Here is a 24,779-nt window from a genome sequence, read left to right as displayed (position 1 = left end):
TTTAAAAGTTGATTAATAATTAATGTTCGAAGCATAAGGTCAGTACTTGATTAAAATAGAAAAAAAAAGTTCAACCCCCGGCTAATTTGTCGTGAATCCTGGGATAAGATGGAACGACGTCGTAAATCCGGAGCGTTAGGTCCGGCTAATGACGCAGCACATCTTTACTGAGATGAACTTTTCTTAGCCCCCCCCCCCCCCACCATCTTGCCAGTACCCAGGCAGAACCCTCCCGTCTTACGACCTCGGTGGCACCAATATCCCAGGTCGGCTGGAATCCTCGGAGATAGGCCATCACGTCCGATGATTGGTCAGACGGAGACGACTGACGGACGGTGACTCGTTAAATGAGGGTCGGGCGAGAAACCCAGAGGGAGGGAAAGGGGTCACGTGGGGTGTCTGGTTAACAAAAACCCCAGGTCCTTGTCTCGGGCGGAATGTTCTAGAAGAACGGGAACTAAATTCTACAGCTCATTACGTAAAGGTCGGTTGATGAGGGGGTGGGGGGTGTGAGGGGGGGGGGTGGGGGAGTCGGGGTAATTGACAAGAAATGACCGACAGGGCGTGATAACAATGTACCTGAATTATCCATTGGGTCTCTAGCAAGCGGGTTACAGTTTCTCGCGAGAATGAGATTTCGATCGCGAGAATTAACCGTGACGTCATATCCGTCAAGCCGACGGATTTTATTGTTTTAAACTCCCAAAAATATATGAATATACACGTCGGTGAGTTGTACGCGTTGAAAACAGATAGTAAAGCTAAGTTATCTTGTTACAACACTACTAATACAATACTAGACAACATCATTATTCTAGATTACCAGTTTTGCAGTCGATCGGTTTAATTATCCCAAAGTCCTTAGACTGAACTCGTAATAACTCACTGCACGAAAGATTCATACACAAAAATATATGATCGATTTATAAAAAAAGAAGAGTTAAACATCTATATAATATTGCTGAAGCGGAATAATTAATTATTGCCAATGACACAATATTAAGCGTAAAGTACGGCTTAGAGTAATTATCTGTTATTGCTTCTATAATGAGGCGATTTAGAATGACGAAAAGCCTAGGTCTATATATAAATAGATAACTTGAAATAGCAAAACTTTAGTGTTGCAGCGAAGATTGTGTTTATAGCATGTGAGTATGTAGCTTTCATTCGATAATACGTGCAAGTTCTTTTAAAAAGTACGACCTTTCTTGTAAGTCAATTAAAATCAGAGGTTTAAAGATTAGTGATTTTTTTTTTAATATTGAGATTTTTTCTGAATACATGTACTTCAAAAAGTAGTACTTTAAAGATTTATTTGTGAATCAAATACTGTAAACACAGTAGTATAAACCAAAAAAATGGGTCTATTTTGTTTAATTTTTTGTTTTATGTCGGCCTATAGCTAGACCACAGTAGGCTGATATAGTTCATATTAAAAAGTTGGACGGGAGGGTTGGAAGAGTTTTATTAAGAGTTTGAGTCGAACTGAAAACTGAGATAATTTGTATTGACAACTAGCGTGTGATTGATAAAAGTTATAAAAATGTTTTTAAAACATCAATTTTATTGATCAATACTGTAATTCAAGAAGTCTGGAAAATGGACGCTAAAAACGAAAAAGATGAAGGAATATAAAGAAAATGTAGTCGAATAAGTTTTAAATTGTTGAATAGATATAATAAATGAACTAGATGGATTAATAAATATAAAACGTTTACTAGATTAGTAAATTGATATTAAAAAATTGACTAGATTGATAATTGAAAATAAAAATGTTGAATAAAGTCATAGTTATAAAGTGACTAAATTGATATTGAAAACATTGATGAAATAAATATTTAAAAACTGATTATGTGAATAAATAGTTATCTAAACAGTTAAGTAGATGGATGAATGGATATTTAAAAGACCGTATGGTTGAATGGATATCTAGTAAGTTGAATAAATGGATAAATGGATATGTAAAAAAGTGGATACGTTATTAGTTGAGTAGATGGATACATGGATATTTAAGAAGTTCGCCTTATGTTTGAACGGATTTCTAAAATTTTGACTAAATGGATATTTAAATAGTTGACTTTATGAATGAGTGGATATCTAAAATGTTGACTAGATAAACAAGTGGAGAGAGCTGACCAGATGGACAAGTGGAGAGAGCTGACCAGATGGACAAGTGGAGAGAGCTGACCAGATGGACAAGTGGAGAGAACTGAGATGGACAAGTGGAGAGAGCTGACCAGATGGACAAGTGGAGAGAACTGAGATGGACAAGTGGAGAGAGCTGACCAGATAGACAAGTGGAGAGAACTGACCAGATGGACAAGCGGAGAAAGCTGACCAGATAGACAAGTGGAGAGAGCTGACCAGATGGACAAGTGGAGAGAACTGACCAGATGGACAAGTGGAGAAAGCTGACCAGATGGACAAGTGGAGAGAGCTGACCAGATGGACAAGTGGAGAGAACTGAGATGGACAAGTGGAGAGAGCTGACCAGATGGACAAGTGGAGAGAGCTGACCAGATGGATCTCAATACTCTCACCCGCTGGCCGAGTCGTTCTCATCGGGCGAATCCTCCTCGCTCTCCTCGTCAAAGGAGCTGATGCAGGTCAGGCGTGACGTGGCGTTGGACAGCATTGAAGAGCTCGCAGGAACACGCAGACGACACTCACAGAACTCCACAGAACTGCTTCTGTTCCATGTTTATCCCCTCCGTGTGATTGTAAATTGTTTTGTTTGTCCTAAAATGCCGCTCAGCGAGGTGGGTTAAGTAATATCCATGTAGTGAACTCAGCATTGGGGTTTCGCTCGAGGTGAAATGTTTGGTCGAAGAATTGATATCCCAGGTTACGGTACGTGTTTTAAGTTTGATTGGTTGGAATGGCGGCCATCTTGGGAGTTTGTTACACGTAACTTAGCACGTCCATTATTTAAGAAGGGCCGCAAGTTTTAATTTGAAACTGATCTATAAATAACACACGATTGTAAAGTAGCTGTAGATTTAGCTTGACGACCATGGAACACAATATACAGGTGGACATTCCTTTTTCGATAGGTGAATCGACAAACAAGAACGCATTGTATAGAGCGAGAAATTATTCAAATATTAACTCTCTAGCACCAATTTCACCCATAAACCTGACACAAATCTAACTGCTAAAACAAAAATCGTCTTTATACACTTTTTGTATGCATATACCCAACGCATGATTAACCATATCCCAAACTCCATGTTTTTTCCCCAAATTGAGTTAAAACATAATGAATACTTCCCCTCCCGTTCAATGTCACGATATTATACACACGTACACAACTTATTAATCAAATTACGTTAATTACTTCATTTATTTGGCTTACGATATCAGATCCATTCAGATGATGTACATTTTCATACTACACAGCAACACCAGTAGCCATCAGACAAGATAAAATATAGAAGTTGGGGAATACAGAACCACCAAATATGAAACTTGGAACAGATAAAAAAGCGACGTGGTTCATTATTTTAAAAAAAATGTAATTTAACTGTGGGAACGCGAATGTAAAGCTTTAAACCTTTAAAGTGTGTCAGTAAAAGTAAATTACAAGAAAAGTACGATTGAGTAGTCCAGTGGTCGAACTTACGACCCCTTTCGAACCTTGGAGTCCATTAATGGCCTCGGGATAGTGTGAACAGTACCCATCAGTAATCAAACGCTCTACAATTCGACCACCGTACCGAGAACACCCCAATCACTAAATTAAATTTTTTTCAAGATACCTCTGATCTGACCCAACTCAGAGAAGGACATGTCAACAAGTCATATAACTGTAGACACTTTACCTTCATATTCAGAGGTTCAAGAAACATATGAACTCTGCTTCATCTGTCCTGACCATTACATTGGGAAAGGTAAAGAATATTTTAACAAAGGACAATGGATAGACTACCAAAGGACAATGGATAGACTACCAAAGACATTTTAACAGTTTTATTAAGCAAATCTGTTTAGCCGAGGCTAAGCGATTAGATTGTTGCTGCTACTTACTGCAGAACAGTTTTAAAATGTGTCGATATATTTTTTATTGTATTAAAAAAACAAACCGATTAATTCAAGCTAGAAGGAAAAGGTTGTGTTGGGGAAGGCATGGTCGGGCAAGAAAGAGAGTATAGCTTGAACTGAGTTCAAACCCGTGGACAGATGAGGCTCGATAGCTAGGGATAGCAACCCATCTAAAAATAAATTTCCAATATCAAACTGCTGCAGCGCTGAGGATTGCTTGTGTGTGGACAAAGGCCATGAAAGCGAATCCAGAAATAATAAAATACTTAAAAAAAACTTTTTAAAAAACCACGTTTTTCTTGTGGACTAAAAAGTAGAAAATAACTATTTACATACATTTGATGACAAAAAACGTGGGTACGTTCACCATCAAATTTCCCGACCCATCTGCCCGACCCACGTTTTTTGTCATCAAATGTATGTAAATAGTTATTTTCTACTTTTTAGTCCACAAGAAAAACGTGGTTTTTTAAAAAGTTTTTTTTAAGTATTTTATTTTTTCCTTTTTAGTCCGTTGCTACACATGAAAAACGTGGTTTTAAAAAAAGTTTTTTATATAGTTTATTTTCTACTTTATCTAATGACTTGATTAAGTATGAATTGACTAAGTGTTTATAAATACACGGACTAAAAAAATCTTGAGCGACCAGGATTCGAACCTGGGTTGTCGCGGCCACAACGCGAAGTACTAACCACTATACGATCACGGCCAGCGCGCTCACATCGATTGGGGCCGAAGTAACTGTGTCAATAAGCCTCCAGTCTTGTCGGTATCTTTAGAAATCATGTCCTCAATTTTATGGTCCTTGGGGTGTAATTAAATTAAGCTAATTACGGTCTCTAATTGCTAGTTTTTATGATTGCATCTGAAATTGTTAGGCGAAAGTAACCTGCATGCCAAATTTCAGATCTATAGAGCAATCAGAAGTGGGCTAATTTTCGATGTCAATTTTAACAACAAACACACAAACGCGAAGCTGAGTTAATAAAAACGTGTTAAAAACTGAAGTCGGACCTCGATGGATCATATGACACATAACATGTTGACCCGTTATACTTAATTGTGTTGGAGGAAATCGTCTCCTATGTTAAAATAGAGAACAGCGAAAATAAAAAAAAATATACGAAATTGGAAGACTAAGCGATGGGATAAATTTTATTCTAAAAACAAAAAAGCTTTGAATATGTACATAAATCGCCAAAGTGCTTTGCAGTAATAAATCCTTAGCCTTCTACAAGTATACAGTTCCAACAAGTGTAAATAAACAAGTAGAAATCTAAAGATTACAAGGAAGTGTAATAATATACACCATACTTTCATGAAACAAATATAGCAGTCTTATACCAGAGAGAAATAAGTTTCATTAGAGATCGTAACCCGCTAAGGGGGAAGGGAAATCAATAGATCTTGAAGGACGCGGGATTCTTTTTTAAGGATGAAAATTTGTAAGTAACAAATGTATAATCAAGTGAATTCTTCTTAGCTTAGATTATGATTAATATGGTGTTGATTATGGTGTTAAAATGTTTTTTTTAATGCTGTATGATATGTTGGTTTGAATGGAAACAACCGCCCTAAAATTTCCCAAAACTACAGCAGCTAAGCTTACTTACTAACTTTACCCAAAAGGACATTTTTAAAATCGGTGTAGTGTAAGTTAACAAAATATTAGTGTACATAAATTATGAAGATTAATATAGTAAAAGACCACGGGGTACAGTCTCTAGGAAAACCCCCTCTAAAAGTTCACTGTTGTTCGTGTCGTGGTTCTATTATTACGGCTCACGTTTGCCGTCCCGGCCAATAATTGACCCGATTCACGTGCTGGCAATAAAAAAAGAATTTTATTAGTATGGTCGCTTCATGCTTGGGAGTTTGCCACCTCCCGCACCCCGCCGCTCCCCCACCCCCAGAAAACCAGATCTAGTGATGGATGAGAGATAGACTACCATCGACGTTTATGAGATAAACTACCATCGATGTTTATGAGATAAACTACCATCGATGTTTATGGTATTGACTGCCATGGACCATTCTCAGCTTCACATTGACAACCAGTTGAGAAGGTCTACCATCGACCAATCTAGGTTGACATCCACTGACATTTAAAAAAAAAAATTGACAACCGTAGACTACACTCAACCCAAGAAAGTCTACAAGTTAAAATTGATTACAATCGACTATTCTGAAATTGACTGCCAAAGACTTTTTTTGATGGACTACTATCGACCATACTCAAATACTTACAACGACCATTCTGAAATAACTAGCATCGATCATTCTAAAATAGACTAACATAGATCATTCTTTAATAGACTAGTATATGCTATTCTGAAATAGACTAACATAGACCACTTTGAAATAGACTAACATAGACCAATTTGAAATAGACTAACATAGACACGAAATAGACTGACATAGACCACTTTGAAATAGATTAGCATCGAACATTCTGAAATAGACTAACATAGACCATTCTGAAATAGACTAGCATATACTATTCTGAAATAGACTACTTTGAAAAAGACTAACATCGACCGTTCTGAAATAAACTAACATTGACCACTTTGAAATAGTCTATCATCAACCATGCCAAGATGGACTTCGATTGAGTATTTTAAACTCTCAACCTCCCCCCCCCCCAAAATAAAAAAAAAAGACAACCCGTTAAAATAGGCACTTATCAGAACTCCGCTCACAAATCTGAATATAAAAACCGCCAGAACATTCCTCCAATTATTCGCTATCTAATCTCTACGGTTTCATCTCCTACTCATCTAACCGGCGACTAAATACAGTATCGATTTTTTTTTTTGCTAGACGGAGACGTAAGTTGTCCGGCGTCTAGAAGTAAACTAAACAGAGACAAACATCAACTACATGGTAAGTTGTCAGCTCTCCGGAGACCATTTAAAAAAAAACCCAATAAAAAACCCATATTTTTCAATGTTGAAATAAAAAGATGATTTATAAAAATTTTTTTATATACATAATGAATTGATTAATCTAACAAAGATTACAATCAGAAACATTATTGGTGAGTTTAAGGGTTTATAATAAGAAAATCTTTTTCTTATCGATGTTTTGTTATATACAAAGCAGTTCTTACCAAATCTACCTTTATTTTTAAGTATGTCCAATTAGGTAGTTTTAAAAGGTCCTGTAATAAAAACAAAATAAAAAAATTTCATAAAAAACGTTTTAATAACAAGCTTTTATGTAACAATGCACTAAAAAGTAGAAAATAAATTATAGACTACTATTTAAATAACTATAAAGAAAAGCGTGGGTCACTTTAGTATCTATTGGATACCTTTACTAATGTTAAGGAAGACACCCACGCTTTTCTTTATAGTTATTTAAATAGTAGTCTATAATTTATTTTCTACTTTTTAGTGCATGGTTACATAAAAGCTTGTTATTAAAACGTTTTTTATGAAATTTTTTTTCCAGTACTTTACATGTTTTATTTACAATAGAGTTACATGACTAAAAACCATTGCGCGCCTACTGAACATCACGTTCAGTAGGCGCGCAATGGTTTTTGAACGCAGCCATTACGTGATGGCGCAGCTATTGAAGGTGATGACGCGTGTGGTGTGGTTGGCTAGATATGCCTACTAATTCGGTCCAAATTTTAATTAATTAATAAAAAATTAATTAGGCATCCAATTAAGTCAAATTTAGTTTCAGATTGCATTGTCTTCATGTCTTGACCCACGTGCCAACTGTGAATCGTGTCGGTCAAGTAGAAGTTTCCGAATTTTCACTCCTGCGTTTCTATCTAGACAGACTGACGACTGACGACAGAGGAAGTGAGTTAAATAAAAGCTTGTAAAAACTGGATGTTTGATGTGATGGTACGTCTAGGCCGTTCGCGTTGTATGGGACTGTTAGGTGCATCGTGTAATGATATGTTTACAGTTGGACGTTTGGGGGGGGGGGAGGAGATCAATCACAACGGATGTCTAATATGCAAGGTACGGGGTGGGGTGGTGGGGTGTAGGTGGTAGGATGGGGTGGTGTGTGGGAAGTGAAGTGGTGGAGTGAGTAGGTGGTGGGGCGGGGGTGTGGATGGTGTGTGAGTGATTGAGTGGGCGGGGGGGTTGGGGGGTTGAATGTAGGACGAGAAGATGGGGAGGGAGGGGGAGATGACCTTATAAAACGCGTGTGTTTGTTTAAACAAATTAGAAAATTAATATTTGTTTTGTTAAATGGAGGAGAGGTAATTAAATTTTTAATTAGCACTGGATAATAAAAGAAGATTGATGTATAGGCAGCGGTGCATTGGTGTGTGTGTGTGTGTGTGTGCGCGTATGTAATATGTTTGCGTGTTTGTCAATACATAGGCGTGTATGTGAGAGAAAGTGTGCGAATGTGTGTGAATAGTTAATGTGCGTGTATATAGGAGTATCAGGGTACGTGTGCGTTTGCGTAGTGTTAGTGATTATAGATGCACGTGTTTGTATTTTTAAGTCTGATAGGCTGTGTTTGAAACTATTGATGTGTAACATAGAGCCAGTATAATCACGCGCAATGTGTAGGCAATGTGTAGTAGTAAGCTACTAAATAGATTTAAAAAAGCAGAACACTTGCAATATAGAGGGGTACTTCTTGTTTTCTAGAGAACACAGTTTAAAAAAAAACAACAGATGTAAGAAAACATCTTACTGGTTTCTTTCATCGATTTTTCCCAGTAAATAATTGACCAGGAGATACTGTAGCAGGGGCAACGATTAAAGAAATAAAAGTACGCTTGGTCAAAATAAAAATTCTCCCCTCGGGTTAAATGCTTTTTTTTCTTCTCTCCCTTATCTGATACGTAGCTTATCTCCCTTACCGCAATAAAAAAAACTATTATAGAAACTTGTATTTTAGATACAGTAGGTTTAAGTGATGTTGAGTTTATTTGCCATGCCCTTTAAAAAACCATGATTAATGATGTGATAAATGACAAAAAAATCCTTATATAAACGACAAGCTTTATAATAAATAAAGAACTATCTTTTCTTACATAACAAGACTTAAAAAGATATTTCCTGTTAGATTTATTATAACGTTAAACAGATCTGGGTTAACGACAGGGGCGGATTAATTACGAATCCCACAGTGATTGGGTGTTTATAAAGAAACTACGTCACCGCGAGAAAACCGGAAGTCAGTTTAGGACCAGGACCGGCAAAAGAAAAAGGTCGGTTTGGAGACTCGCTGAGAAAGCAATCAGCCTCGGTCAGGCTAAGCACCCAGATGTGAGGCGGGCGTCCAAGAAGTACATTAGATGGAGTTTTAAAACTCGTGAGGTTGACAGCAGGGGTTGGATGCTGTTTTAGGTGAGACGGTTGGCTGCAGGGGTCAGGGGGTCGTTACTCACAGACACCAGGACGGGATGTTAGACAGGCACAATCGGGAGCAATAAGAGTGAACGATCAGGGGTCATAATGGAGACACCAAAACGGGGTCATAGGAAATACACCATCGGGGTTATACGGGAGACACCATCGGGAGTCTAAAGGAATATACCTTCCGGGGCCATAAGAATTAAAGACACACAATGGGGAAAGGGGGGGGGGTCATAAGTATCATACAAAAGATAAATTAAGAGATCAAAAGAAACACACGATCTAGAGAAATACGAATAAGTAATACACCATCACTGGCAATAAGTAATACACCACCAAGGGCCATAATTAATACACTATTAAGGGTCATAAGTAATACACCATCAAGGGCCATAAGTAATACACCATCACGGGCCGTAAGTAATACACTATCAAGGGCCATAAGTAATACACCACCACTGACCATAAGTAATACACCATCAATGGCCATAAGTAATACACCATCAATGGCCATAAGTAATACACCATCAATGGCCATAAGTAATACACCATCAATGGCCATAAGTAATACACAATCAATGGCCATAAGTAATACACAATCAAGGGCCATAAGTAATACACCATGAAAGGCCATAGTGACGCCACCGAGGACCAAACGAAATACACCATAAAAGGGGACATAATAAAGACACAAGGGAAATAAGCGAGACACTATCAGGGGCCTTGAAATACCATCAAGGACTTTGGTATTCAATGCGGTTATCTTTAGCCTAAATCTAACCACAGCCATAACCTTGTCTCTAACGTATCCCTACGTTTAACCTAACATTGACCTTAAATCTAAATAAAAACCTCACCCTAACAGCGATACCACCATATACAAGAACCACGATTCTATAAAGTGCTGTAGATATATCCACTACTTTACTACATTTTTGAAAAAGCGCAAAAGAATTGTCACATGCAGTAGTGATAAACATCACAATGTGTACATGAATAAATATGGCATCAATAAATCATTTATCACCGAGGCTAATCAAAGAGTAATCCTTCAAACCCGGATTTCAGTGCTAAACAAGATTACGCTTTGAAATAACACACTAAGTCTCTTTCCTTTGGTATTATAAATAAGTGACTTCAAATTCACACACGCATAATAAAAAACAATAGAAAAGTTTAACTGGCCTATGCTAAATAGAGTTTCTTTTTTCAAAAATCATAATATTAACGATACCTTGCTTCGCTTGCTTGTAAAAATTTGACATTTATTACTCTAAATACGCCTTGCTAATCAAAGCAAGACGTAATTAACCATTTTAACCGGCCGATGACGCTCAAAAGACCACGGGATTATAATTTTAAACTGGACTCGTAGTCAAAAGGTAAACTGTCATCTCACGTGAAACAGTAGGCGCGTGTCTAGGTGAGCACTTAGCGTGCACGTACACACATCACGAAACCGTCGGCACAGTAGCTTTGAGATATTGATCCGAACCACTTAACGCATGCAAACATTGAAATCACCTGGATAAAACTTCCCGGTAAACCATGTACACACCTGATAAATAAGCCATAACGTGACAAGCAAATTAATCACGACTGTAATTACCCAGGTAGCAGCGCGGTGTGGCCGTCTTAAGATAGTCAAATACAATTTCTAGACACTAGTTCAAAAAAACGACGGTAATACAGTTTTATTTCTTTTCAAAGAATAAGTTCAGATACATGCGCTTTATTTTAAAAAATTGAACTCACTGCTTCCATAAACTAAGTGAAACACGTCGCACACAGATTGATAAAAACTTCATTAAACTATTGAAATTAATTGGCGTCTTACTTCTTCTTCTTCGTTCAAAATTTTAGTGTTTAGAGATCCCCTCCAACATAATAAAGTATACGTGTCAACTGACTATGCGCTATTGAGGCCATTGGTTCCGATTTCAGCCTGCTTTTCTTTTTGGATTTGCTTTCATAGCCTTTGTCCAACCAAGAACAAACTAAAACATCTACATAAGTGGATAAAATAAAGTCCTTAATTGAAACAAATGATATCGTACACTGATAAATAACGTCCTGAAACTAAATGAAACGTGATCGCCATACACACGTTTATAAAAGAACGTCCTTAATTGAAATAAAGTACGTCTAACACAGGATCTAAAAATAGCGACCTAGAACTAATTAACACAAATGACGTCTTACACACACTGCTAAAACAACGTCCTTTAAATTAATTGAAGCAAATGACGTCTTACACAGACTGATAAAACAACGTCCTCAGACTAATTGAAACACGTGTACGTCATACACTCGCTGCTCCCATAGAACAGCCGTCTCCCATAAACCATCCAGCTCCCATGAACCCGTTAGGACAATGCGCACGCTGGTAGCAAAGGGGGGAGAGCAGTTGGAGCGAATCAATGCATGGGACACAACTCCAGCGAGGCGGCAGAGTAGCCGAGAGTTGTCCACTGGAAGCCGAACATAACCTCGGCAGAAAACGCGGGAAAATAGTCAGATAAGGCAGGTTTGTCTCCCCCCCCCCCTTCCTCTCACTCCGCTGGTTTTCTGGGTGAGTAGGAGTGGTGAGAAACAAAACGAGTTCTTGCTGAGATTAAGTGGTACTGTTGAATTAGTCGTACCACGGTTTGCGTGAGTTGGGAACAGATTAAAGATTTTTTTTTTTGTGTTTATATTAAAGATATAAATTTTAAAAAGTGGTTAGGTATGGTAAAGATATTCCATTTTGGGAATGACGGTCAATATAGCCAGGTGAAGTAGAGTTCGCAGCATATGAAAAGAATATTGCCAGCGGTGTTTAACATTTTCGAAACGTGAGTCGGGTACTTATTAGGACTGGATGAACTCATTGACGTTCGACTATTACCAAGTATCCGAACTTGACTTTAGAGTCAGCAGGCCTGCATCCTACCGCCCGACCAGTCATTCCATCGTATGGAATGGTACTGTAACTGATATATATCAGCACCGGAAAGCAAAAAAAAATAAAATGTTCAAGGTTTAAAAAGGCTGCATACTACGTAATAAAGCAATCTTCGTTGTTCGTCAAGTTTCTCGAAAAAAACATTGGAAGATTTCAATTAGCCCAGGAAATAAAAAAACAATTTATACCCAAATTTTTCAAGGAATGATTAGCACTCACTAATTAAAATTACACTGTATTTCAATACAAATGATAAAAACTAATACATAAAGAAAATGACGTTCCGAAGTATAAAATTAGCCCTAAATTAGGTACGAAACAAGTTTAAGATTTTTAACAATGAAACTTAAAATAAAAATAGCCAATACGATTTTTTAAAAAAATTAAAAATAAAAATGGCAAAATAAAAAATGATAAAAAATAAAAATGAAAAATAAAAATGATATAATGAAAATAAAACGTCCCATTATGTAACTTGTTAACAGGTTATTTATGATGCAAAAAAAAATGTAAAAAAAAAATAATAAAAAAAAAACTGCGCTATAAAAATGGACAATCTTTTGTGCGAGCTGGTTTAATGAAATAACCGCGGACCTTTTTTTTTTCTTGCATGTCCGCTTAGAAAAACATGGCTGACGCTGACACGTCACGGAATAGAGTGACGCTGCACGGCAACTTCCGGTCGGAACTCGTTGAGTAGAACCTTCAGAGGCGCAGGAGGGGAGGGTTGGTGTTAGAGGTGGGGGGTAGAAGAGGTTTTAGAGTTTGGTGTTGGAGGAGTATGTATGATTGGGGTCAGAAGAGAATTTAAAATTAGGGGTCAGGAGACAATGTAAACGATGGGGTTAGGGGAGAGTGCAGAATTTGGGGTCAGAAAAGAGTGCAGAATTTGGGGTCAGAGGAGAATGCAGAATTGGAGTCAGAAAATAATGCAGAATTGGGGTTATGAGAGAATGCTGGTTTTTGGTCAAGGGAGAGTGCACACTTGGGGGTCAGAAGAGAAATCAGAATAGGGGTCAGAAGAGAATGCAGGATTGGGGTCAGAAGAGACTGCAGAGCTGGGGTCCTTAAGATTTTCAGGTTATAGAGTTTTATAGTTATAGGTGTGAAAAAAAAGTTAATTTGAGATCATAGAATAGGGATTAGGTAAGAACGCATAATTGGGGGTCAGGAGTGAATCTAGAATTGGGATCAGGGGTGGATGTAGAATTGGGATCAGGAGATAATGTAGAATTGGAATCAGGGTGAATGTACAATTGGGATCAGGGGTGGATGTAGAATTGGGATCAGGGGTGGATGTAGAATAGGGATCAGGGTGAATGTAGAATTGGGATCAGGGTGAATGTAGAATTGGGATCAGGGTGAATGTAGAATTGGGATCAGGGTGAATGTAGAAGTGGGATCAGGGGTGGATATAAAATTGGGATCAGGGTGAATGTAGAATTGGGATCAGGGTGAATGTAGAATTGGGATCAGGGTGAATGTAGAATTGGAATCAGGGTGAATGTAGAATTGGGATCAGGGTGAATGTAGAATTGGGATCAGGGTGAATGTAGAATTGGGATCAGGGTGAATGTAGAATTGGGATCAGGGGTGGATATAAAATTGGGATCAGGGTGAATGTAGAATTGGGATCAGGGTGAATGTAGAATTGGGATCAGGGTGAATGTAGAATTGGGATCAGGGTGAATGTAGAATTGGAATCAGGGTGAATGTAGAATTGGGATCAGGGGTGGATGTAGAATTGGGATCAGGGGTGGATGTAGAATAGGGATCAGGGTGAATGTAGAATTGGGATCAGGGTGAATGTAGAATTGGGATCAGGGTGAATGTAGAATTGGGATCAGGGTGAATGTAGAATTGGGATCAGGGTGAATGTAGAATTGGGATCAGGGGTGGATGTAGAATTGGTATCAGGGTGAGTGTAGAATTGGGATCAGGGGTGGATGTAGAATTGGGATCGTGGGTGGATGTATAATTGGGTTCAGAGGTAGATGTAGAATTGGGATCAGGGGTGGATGTAGAATTGGGATCAGGGGAAGATGTAGAATTGGGATCAGGGTGGATGCAGAATTGGGATCAGGAGATAATGTAGAATTGGGATCAGGGGTGGATGTAGAATTGGGATCAGGGATGGATGTAGAATTCGGATCAGGGATGGATGTAGAATTCGGATCAGGGGTGGATGTAGAATTGGGATCAGGGGTGAATGTGAATTGGGATCAGGGATGGATGTAGAATTCGGATCAGGGGTGGATGTAGAATTGGGATCAGAAGAAATGGCACCATTGGAAACAACGACATAGGACTAATATAAATCAACTGTTCAAAGACTATCAATTATTTAAAAAAAATTTGTTTTGTTATGAAATCCTTATGTTAAAATGTCTATTGCTCATTAAGTTAAGTTGTCAAAATAGTGTTCAGTTCACAATCAACACGGACAGTTTACACAAAAATACTCGTATCCATTTATTTAAAGCAGATTAAAAAATAAAGTCGTAAAAAAATGTTGATTTCAATCAGATTCAAATCATCATTTACCCCCCTCCCCAACAAGATTAATGGCAATGAAAACAAAGCCGAATGGCCATTAAAATGTTGTCGGGAAACCAGGAAACAATGGGGAAAAAAAACTTCACGGGGTTTAAATTCCAAACGGGCATTGTTATGTAGGCATAAAACTCGTAATGTACCTGGCCATGTTTGAGACAGGTTCATCGATTAGCTGCCATTTTGTACTTGTGGTGTAGTCGAGTACTAACCTGGTGGGCAGTTACTTGTAGGTAGTCGAGTACTAAAGTGGTGGGCAAGTACTTGTAGGTAGTCGAGTACTAACATGGGGGGGGGCAAGTACTTGTAGGTAATCGAGTACTAACATGGGGGCACGTACTAGGTAATCGAGTACTAACATCGGGGGCAAGTACTTGTAGGTAGTCGATTACTTGCAAGAAGTCGTCTGCTTTTAAGCGGAGTAGTGCGTTGGTCGATATTTTAAATACTTGGGCATGTCTGGAATTCGATTGCTTATATAACTGATATTACTGTGGTAGTCGATTACAGTTACAACTTACCGATATGATAATCGATTATTTTTTGGTCTTTGATATGAGGAACAGTCGATTACTTTTCAGACACTGCGTTGTGAAATAGTCGATTACTTTTAGAAATCTGAGGTCTAGTTACTCTCTGAGATTGAAATCGAACCGTCCGTCATCTGTTTTTGTTTCCGAACCCGTAACCTCCCGCCTCCCCCCCCCCCCCCCTCCACCAGAGAGTCATTATTTGGCAGTAATTCAAAGAATAGTAAAAAAACGGTACTGTGAAAACATCAACACCATGCCTCCCTCCTTCCTCATCTAAAAGATCAAAGCACATCGTAGTTGAGAAAAGTAGTTCCGGGCCAAATGGTAAACAAAAACATGTAAAAGTACAGAAGCGGAATGACGCAATGTTAGACAATAGGTCAAAATTCTAGCAGACAAGTTATAATAGTCAGCAGATGTAAACCAATGAGAAATGAGATGAGAGATGACTGGTCACGTGTGACGGTCAGCTGATCAACCAAGCGTCAGGAGAACGAATAATAATCATTAAAAAAGTTTAAAAAAACCCACGTTTTCTGATTGAACTAAAAAGTAGAAAATAAATGCTATAGGCCCTACATCACAATAATGCAAGCGATCACTCTACTATAAGCGATGAAAAACGTGGGGCGCCGAAGTAAAAGTTATATTACTATTGATTAGATAATACTATAGACTTTTATTAGGGAGCTTGTAGAGAGTCAACAGTATTAGAAACTGTAAGAAAATCACGGCGCCCCACGTTTTTGCTCGCTTATAGTAGAGTGATCGCTTGCATTATTGTGATGTAGGGCCTATAGCATTTATTTTCTACTTTTTAGTTCAATCAGAAAACGTGGGTTTTTTTAAACTTTTTTAATGATTATTATTTTCTACTTTTTAGTCTTTGTCTGTTTGTTTGCATTAAAATCTTGCTATCGATTTTATCTTTTCACTTTTTTTGGGTAAACGAAGACAACTCGTAAAAAGACAACTCGTAAAAAGACAACTCGTAAAAAGACAACTCGTAAAAAACACGTTGTTTGAATACGTTACTGACTAGAACACATAGATTTGAACCCGTGTCGAGTGGGGTAGCAATCGTGTGCCCAACCACTCGACCATATCGTCTCCCCCAAACTGGCCTACCTCCTGTAAGTTTAAACTCGGTTCAAGCTAAATTCTCTGCCCCTAAGCCTGTGGCGACATGTGATCGTTCGCTTCACTGCGCGCGAGGTACGCGTCGCTGGTTTTTTTTCTAATGGCTAGCAGAGGAGAATTATATATATAGATTATATAGCGGTCTAAAATGCTCAATAAAATGTTTCCATTGATCAATTTAGTAATAATAACAATTGAATATTCAATGGTCATCCAAAAGAAAGCTTCCCTGAAAATTTCAGCGCGCTAGCTAACTGGGAAGTGCCAGAAATTTCGATCGCAAGATTGGATTGGAAAGACAAACAAATAAATAAACACACAGAGAAAGCAAGTTAAAGAAAACGTGGGAAAAAAACAACGCGATATTGTTCAATCTACCGTGTAGTGCAAAGTCGAGTGTTGGAAGTCAGTAGAGCAGAGATTTTGTATTAGGAGGTTACAGTTGAGTAGATCGTTAGGTAGTAGAAAGTTATAGCGGATTGTTGAATAGCAGAAGTGTACAGTAGATATCAGTAGAGTTAGGAGTAGGATATTGCAATGTGTATACATTAAGTAGAAAATAAACTTGAATATTATTAAATTTGACTTGCGTTGATTTTCCCATTCTATACGGCGTCAGCAGAGTCGAACCCCTAAACTACATATATACACATTACGGTTCTATATGCCATATATTTTCTCTCCCAAATTTTTGTATTGCCCTTCTTCTTGTCTGATAATTTAAGAAATGAGTTTACCATTGTCTAAGTGACCAAATCAAGATCTTTTTTTTTCTTCTAAGCCACTGAATCAAGATGATGTGCTGAATATGTCTACGCGACCCCATTAAGATCAACTCTCTGTGTAGTCATTAGTCCAAATTTTAGACCCCATTAAGATCAGCTCTCTGTGTAGTCATTAGCCCAAGGTTTTAGACCCCATTAAAATCAACTCTCTGTGTAGTCATTAGTCCAAATTTTAGACCCCATTAAGATCAGCTCTCTGTGTAGTCATTAGTCCAAATTTTAGACCCCATTAAAATCAACTCTCTGTGTAGTCATTAGTCCAAATTTTAGACCCCATTAAGATCAACTCTCTGTGTAGTCATTAGTCCAAGTTTTAGACCCAGTTAAGATCAACTCTCTGTGTAGTCATTAGTCCAAATTTTAGACCCCATTAAGATAAACTCTCTGTGTAGTCATTAGCCCAAGGTTTTAGAGTCCATTAAGATCTACTCTCTGTGTAGTCATTAGTCCAAATTTTAGACCCCATTAAGATCAACTCTCTGTGTAGTCATTAGTCCAAATTTTAGACCCCATTAAGATCAGCTCTCTGTGTAGTCATTAGTCCAAGTTTTAGACCCAGTTAAGATCAACTCTCTGTGTAGTCATTAGTCCAAATTTTAGACCCCATTAAGATAAACTCTCTGTGTAGTCATTAGCCCAAGGTTTTAGAGTCCATTAAGATCAACTCTCTGTGTAGTCATTAGTCCAAGTTTTAGACCCAATTAAGATCTACTCTCTGTGTAGTCATTAGTCCAAGTTTTAGACCCAATTAAGATCAACTCTCTGTGTAGTCATTAGCCCAAGTTTTAGACTCCATTAAGATCAACTCTCTGTGTAGTCATTAGCCCAAGGTTTTAGACCCCATTAAGATCAACTCTCTGTGTAGTCATTAGCCCAAGGTTTTAGAGTCCATTAAGATCAACTCTCTGTGTAGTCATTAGCCCAAGGTTTTAGACCCCATTAAGATCAACTCTCTGTGTAGTCATTAGTCCAAGGTTTTAGACTCCATTAAGATCAACTCTCTGTGTAGTCATTAGCCCAAGGTTTTAGACCCCATTAAGATAAACTCTCTGTGTAGTCATTAGCCCAAGGTTTTAGACTCCATTAAGATCAACTCTCTGTGTAGTCATTAGTCCAAGGTTTTAGACCCCATTAAAATCAACTCTCTGTGTAGTCATTAGTCCAAGTTTTAGACTCCATTAAGATAAACTCTCTGTGTAGTCATTAGTCCAAGTTTTAGACTCCATTAAGATCAACTCTCTGTGTAGTCATTAGTCCAAGTTTTAGACTCCATTAAGATAAACTCTCTGTGTAGTCATTAGTCCAAGTTTTAGACTCCATTAAGATCAACTCTCTGTGTAGTCATTAGTCCAAGTTTTTAGACTCCATTAAGATAAACTCTCTGTGTAGTCATTAGTCCAAGTTTTTAGACTCCATTAAGATCTACTCTCTGTGTAGTCATTAGTCCAAGTTTTAGACTCCATTAAGATCAACTCTCTGTGTAGTCATTAGTCCAAGGTTTTAGACCTCATTAAGATCAACTCTCTGTGTAGTCATTAGCCCAAGGTTTTAGACCACATTAAGATCAACTCTCTGTGTAGTCATTAGCCTAAGGTTTTAGACCTCATTAAGATCAACTCTCTGTGTAGTCATTAGTCCAAGTTTTAGACCTCATTAAGATCAACTCTCTTTGTAGTCATTAGTCCAAGTTTTTAGACCTCATTAAGATCAACTCTCTGTGTAGTCATTAGTCCAAGTTTTTAGACTCCATTAAGATCTACTCTCTGTGTAGTCATTAGTCCAAGTTTTTAGACTCCATTAAGATCTACTCTCTGTGTAGTCATTAGTCCAAGTTTTTAGACTCCATTAAGATCTACTCTCTGTGTAGTCATTAGTCCAAGTTTTTAGACTCCATTAAGATCTACTCTCTGTGTAGTCATTAGTCCAAGTTTTTAGACTCCATTAAGATCAACTCTCTGTGTAGTCATTAGCCCAAGTTTTAGACTCCATTAAGATCAACTCTCTGTGTAGTCATTAGCCCAAGGTTTTAGAGTCCGCGTCAAATCCCTGCTGGTCAATGATCAATATATACATGTCGCCCCCTTCCCTTCACCCACCCCCTCCCCCCCCCCCCAGGGTATGACAAGTTATGAGACATGATGGAGATTCTTTGTCTAGACGCTAGGAAACGTAAACATCTAGAGTACGGTGATGCTGGTATTCTCACAACAGTACAGGGTGACTTACATACTGATAGACGGGTTTACAGCTGTTTGCTGTCTGGAGTGGAGACTGTCTACGGAAGATGGGAAGCGCCTAACGCTAACCCTAATCCTAAAGCTTAACCTAACCCTAGCGCTAAACCTAACCCTAACCTTAACCCTGGCACTAACCTTAACTCTAACCCTTACCCTAACCTTAACCCTCACCATCACACTAATGCTAAATCTAACCCTAACGCTAACCATAATGCTAAACCTAACCATAACCCAAATCCTTACCATAGCCTTAACCCTCACCTTCACCCTAACGCTATTTGTAGTCTGTAACGGAGACTGTTCCCGAACGATTAGAGGTAGTAAGTAGACAGATATATCACAATTAAACACGACGGCGATCTTTGCAGTTAATTTGGGAGGACACGATGACATAGCAGGCCGTGCTATTGATAGTCTGAATACAGCACATAGACCAAGTGGCCGTGGACAGCTTTCATTTTTCATCTTGACAGAAGAATATTGTACTGTTACTGAGGTCCTGAGGAAATAGATCTCTAGGAAATGTTGGAATGGGTGGGGGGGATGAGGTTGAATTATGCACTAAACTATTAAATGTCTAACTGTGTGAGAGTGGTGGGGAAACTATAAAGATAATGGATGAAGGTGTGGAGTACCGTTTTTTATGGTCTAAAAATAAAGACAACGGTTTTCGGAAGTGGTTGCGGGTGTACATTTTTATTTTCGCCATCTATCAATTGTTCAATCTGCATGTGATTACACTGCGTGGTCAAGGGGGTAAAGCGCAAGAATACAGACCCGGAAGGTTTGTGTTCAAATTCTTGTGATAACCCTATCTACAACATGCTGTGAGCCTAGAGGTAAATATCGGTGACACAAAAGTCACGCAGTCACACACACACGGGAAAACGAAACTAGTGTACTCTACTTCACCTGCCATACACACGTCCAGGTTCCACATGTATATTCCCGGCATGTTGTTGATATTATCGACACGGAGATGGACAGGGTAAACAGATTAGCATCACCCCAGGTAACGTGTCGTGATTTATGACAGTTGATTTTAATGTGAAAATATGACGGTAAATATAATTAGCGATAAACCTGACAGTTTGGAGAGCTGGAGATCAACTTAAATAGACGATGTTTGTACACTAGGGAAGGTTTGGGGAGGTGGAGATCAACTTAAATAGACGATGTTTGTACACTAGGGAAGGGTTGGGGAGGTGGAGACTCATCCGTGTGGGATAAAAGATGCGAACATCCCAGCTCCCAATCCAAGGTACAGCATCTCTAGACCCCCAGTTCTCGCCCAAAAGACCCCCAGATCCCAACAACAAGACCCCAGATCCCAACAACAAGACCCCCCTGATCCCAACCGCAAGACCCCCAGATCCCAACCACAAGACCCCCAGATCCCAACCACAAGACCCCCAGATCCCAACAACAAGACCCCCCAGATCCCATCAATAAGACCCCCCCCCCAGATCCCAACAAGAAGACCCCCAGATCCCAACCACAAGACCCCCAGATCCCAACCACAAGACCCCCAGATCCTAACAACAAGACCCCCAGATCCCAGCAACAAGACACCCAGATCCCAATCACAAGACCCCCAGATCCCAACCACAGGACCCCCACCTCCCAATATCAAGACTACCACCTTCCGACATCAAGACCCCTCCCTATTTAAGGATGCCTTAGCTAACAACGCATACATCTGCATAACAAATAAAAAAAAACAGCAACATATGCTCGACTATTCTTCTTATCTTTTCAGCAACAACACAATCAAATAACCTCATTCAACTTGACGCACAACTCTGACTAAAACCACCACAACGCTTTATGAATAAATCCACCACAACCTTGTATGGCTATAAACCACACCAACGCTTTATGGCTAAAAACCACCTTAACCTCTATATGGCTAAAACCACCCCAGTGTCTAAAAGTCTAAAAAAAAACCAACTCATATCACAGGGTCTAAAAACCGCGAGGAAAAAGACAATGCAAGAATATGGGGTTACGTGTTTCACACGGTACAAACCACTTCCGGTTATCATCAGTAATCTCCCCTTGCTTTCACACGGGCCCAAGTGGTCAGCTATTGATTGGGTCAACGGCTGAAGTGGTCTTCAACGGCGATTACGTCACGAGCTGACCAATAATCCCAGCTGGACCACAAAACGTCGGGAGGTCGATCTCTGGAGTTCACTTAGTCGGGCAGTGCACGTGCGAGGTGTGGACATTTGTAGACTGGACATTCATAGACTGGACGTTCATAGACTAGACGTTTGTAGACTGGACTTTAGCGTGGACGTTAGCAGACTGGACTTTCATAGACTGGACTTTCATAGACTGGACATTTGTAGACTGGACATTTGTAGACTGGACATTTGTAGACTGGACTTTCATAGACTGGACATTCATAGTGTTGACGTTCATAGACTGGACGTTTTTAGCGTGGACGTTAGCAGACTGGACGTTCATAGACTGGACTGTCATAGACTGGACTGTCATAGACTGGACGTTGTAGCGTGGACGTTTACACATTGGACTTTCATAGACTGTACATTTATAGACTGAACTATAGACTGGACGTTTATAGACTGGACGTTTATAGACTGGACGTTTACAGTGTCGGCGTTCATAGACTGGACGTTCATAGTTTAGACGTTTATAGTTTGGACGTTCATAGACTGGACGTTCATAGTTTAGACGTTTATAGTTTGGACGTTCATAGACTGGACGTTCATAGTTTAGACGTTTATAGTTGGACGTTCATAGACTGGACGTTTTTAGTGGGGACGTTTATAGTTAGAATGAACTTTTATAGAACAGAAGTTCATAGACTAGACGTTCACAGTTGCAATTGGACGTTTATAGACTGTACGATCACAGCCAAATACACCTGTCACAGTCTGACTGGACTTAATAGCCACAGTGAACGCTCACCAGCTGAACATTTTTAATCAGACAAGACGTTCGGGGTGGTCGGGTCGGTTAAGCTCATGGCTGATAAACAGAAAAGTCCCGAGTTTGAACCCCCGCATAGCAACCCATCTAAGTGAGAAAACTCAAAATGGTATGGAAACAAATCCAAAAAGCAAATCAGGCTGAAATCGGAGTCAACAGCATATATGGCGCATAACAAGTTGACACGTAATACGTAATTGTGTTGGAGGAAATCCCGTCCAACGATACAATTAACAACGAAGAAAATGACTGGAATGTTATAATTTATGAAGTTAAACTGGACTCTTATACACACATCGCATCCTAAAAATATCCATACTTATTGATAAGTAGCCCACGGTTTCTCGACTAATATAATACACATTTTAAAATGTAATTCCTCTAGTGATGATGGTATAGGAAACGGTTAACTTAAAAGTAAAGCATTTTTCTTTTGAATACATTTTAAAATCGTCTTTATCCTTGTAAAAAAAAATTGAAAAGCTAAAAAACTAAAATATATTATTATTTTTTTTGGGGGTGTAAAAAATTGCAGACTGTATAAAAATATAAATTTTACGGAACATTTTAAAATCTAATTTTAAAATGATCCCCATAATACATGATCTCATGTGCATTCTGTCTGATGTTCTTTGAGTCATTTTTTTCTCTCTCTCTCATTGAATCTCAAGAGGCAATTTTGAAGCACATTTCTCCTGAGATACTTTTTCATCTATTGCTTTTCGGCAAGTCATTTCGGTCCGTTTTGGGAAAACCCGATTTTACGCATTTAAACGGTGCGATACCCATGTACGCTTGCAAAATAAGGGGGAACGACTCTGAGAAGAGTTCGATTTTTAAACGGGTTTCTCGGTCAAAGTGTCGAGTTTAGAAATGTAGGTGGTGTGAGTTTAGAGGTACGATGACCTTCGTTGGGTAGTGGGCGTACAATACCGTATACTGTAGAGTAACGCAACATCAAAACTCTAAATGCTTATTCAAAGAAAGAGAAAAATGATATTTGAAAATATTTATTCTTAAACCATTGCCCCCCCCCCCCCTCCTCCGGATGTTTAGACTCTCCCTTCCCACGAGCAAAATGTATGAAAGAAACCCTGTTTGTATGGTCGAATGGTAGAGAGATCGTCTGTTAACTCGAAAATATCGAGTTCGGTTCCCTGGCTAGAGCCGTGGGACGTCCCCGAGTCCACCCAGCTCTGATGGCTACCTGACTCGCGGTAGGGAAAGTAAAGTCGGCTAGGCATGGTGTTGACAACACTATCCCTTTATATGCAGCGGTTACAGAAACAGGTGAGCTCTACTTCACCAGCCCAACGGGCCGCCGGGTCCGAAAGAGAATTTTATTTTTTATGTGATGGAGTGGTGCGGTGATGGGGAATAAAGAAGAACTCAATGTTTCCCTCACCCCTCACGTCAAGAATGTATAAGTATTCATGACTGTGTGATGGCGAGGCTGATAGTACGTATACCAGCCTTGTCTGATCACCGAGCTAATTATTTTCTAAAATTTCGAGAACCATCCTGCCCGGACGTGATGCTAGTCGAGCTTTTTGATGAGAACACAGAACGAGTATGCCGTTGTCATGGCAACACGAGGAGACCATCTAAAAAACAGACGGCTTGTTTTTTTTTTAAGTTAGAGTTATGTTTCCTAACCTCATATTAAAATAAATCCTAATGCCCCATGCCAGCATGATACAATAGTAAATAGCAAATCACAATTACAACAAAGTAATCATAAAAATTGTCACCAGTTATTTTTAGCCATCGAAGAGTGTCGAAAATTGCCGGAAACTTGCGGAGATATTCGATAACTGATGGTACATGACGGAAAATTTCGTACGAGTTACCGCCGTGTTAAAATGCCGACGGGAAAGGCAGAAAATCTTCGATGACTCCAAGAAAACCCGATAGCAATGTCCAAGTTAGCTGCTACAGTCGTTTTAAGTGACAAGTAAAAAGGTTTCGTTTTGTACAGCTTTAAACTTGTTGGGAACTGTTGACCGCTGTGGATTGGTCAAAGCGAGGGTGCAAATGTAGGAGGGTGAAAATGTAGGTAAATGGAGGGTTGAATATGCAGGGTCGATGGAAGGGTGCAAATATAGGTCAACGGAAGGGTCAAAATGTAGTTCAATGGAGGGTGCAAATATAGGTCAACGGATGGGTGCAAATATAGGTCAACTGAAGGGTCAAAATATAGGTTAATGGAAGGGTAAAAATGTAGGTCAATGGAAAGGTGAGCATATCA

The 24,779-nt window shown here is 39.0% G+C and overlaps 1 protein-coding gene across 1 annotated transcript; it reads left to right on the top strand.

Annotated features, from left to right (window-relative positions):
- Window positions 1-20,628: 20,628 nt before the first annotated feature.
- On the top strand, window positions 20,629-21,351 carry LOC131928782 (uncharacterized). Its single transcript, XM_059284910.1, has 2 exons — window positions 20,629-20,634; window positions 20,764-21,351. The coding sequence occupies exons 1-2, from the start codon at window positions 20,629-20,631 to the stop codon at window positions 21,349-21,351; spliced, it is 594 nt and encodes a 197-aa protein (XP_059140893.1).
- The last annotated feature ends 3,428 nt before the right edge of the window (window positions 21,352-24,779 follow it).

The sequence above is a fragment of the Physella acuta genome, unplaced genomic scaffold (genome assembly GCF_028476545.2).
Source record: "Physella acuta isolate Inbredline_101_S28 unplaced genomic scaffold, ASM2847654v3 ptg001548l, whole genome shotgun sequence".
Taxonomy (NCBI): Eukaryota; Metazoa; Mollusca; class Gastropoda; family Physidae; genus Physella; species Physella acuta.
The sequence above is the reverse complement of the archived record's forward strand: the minus strand, read 5'-3'. Positions and strand labels throughout refer to the sequence as shown.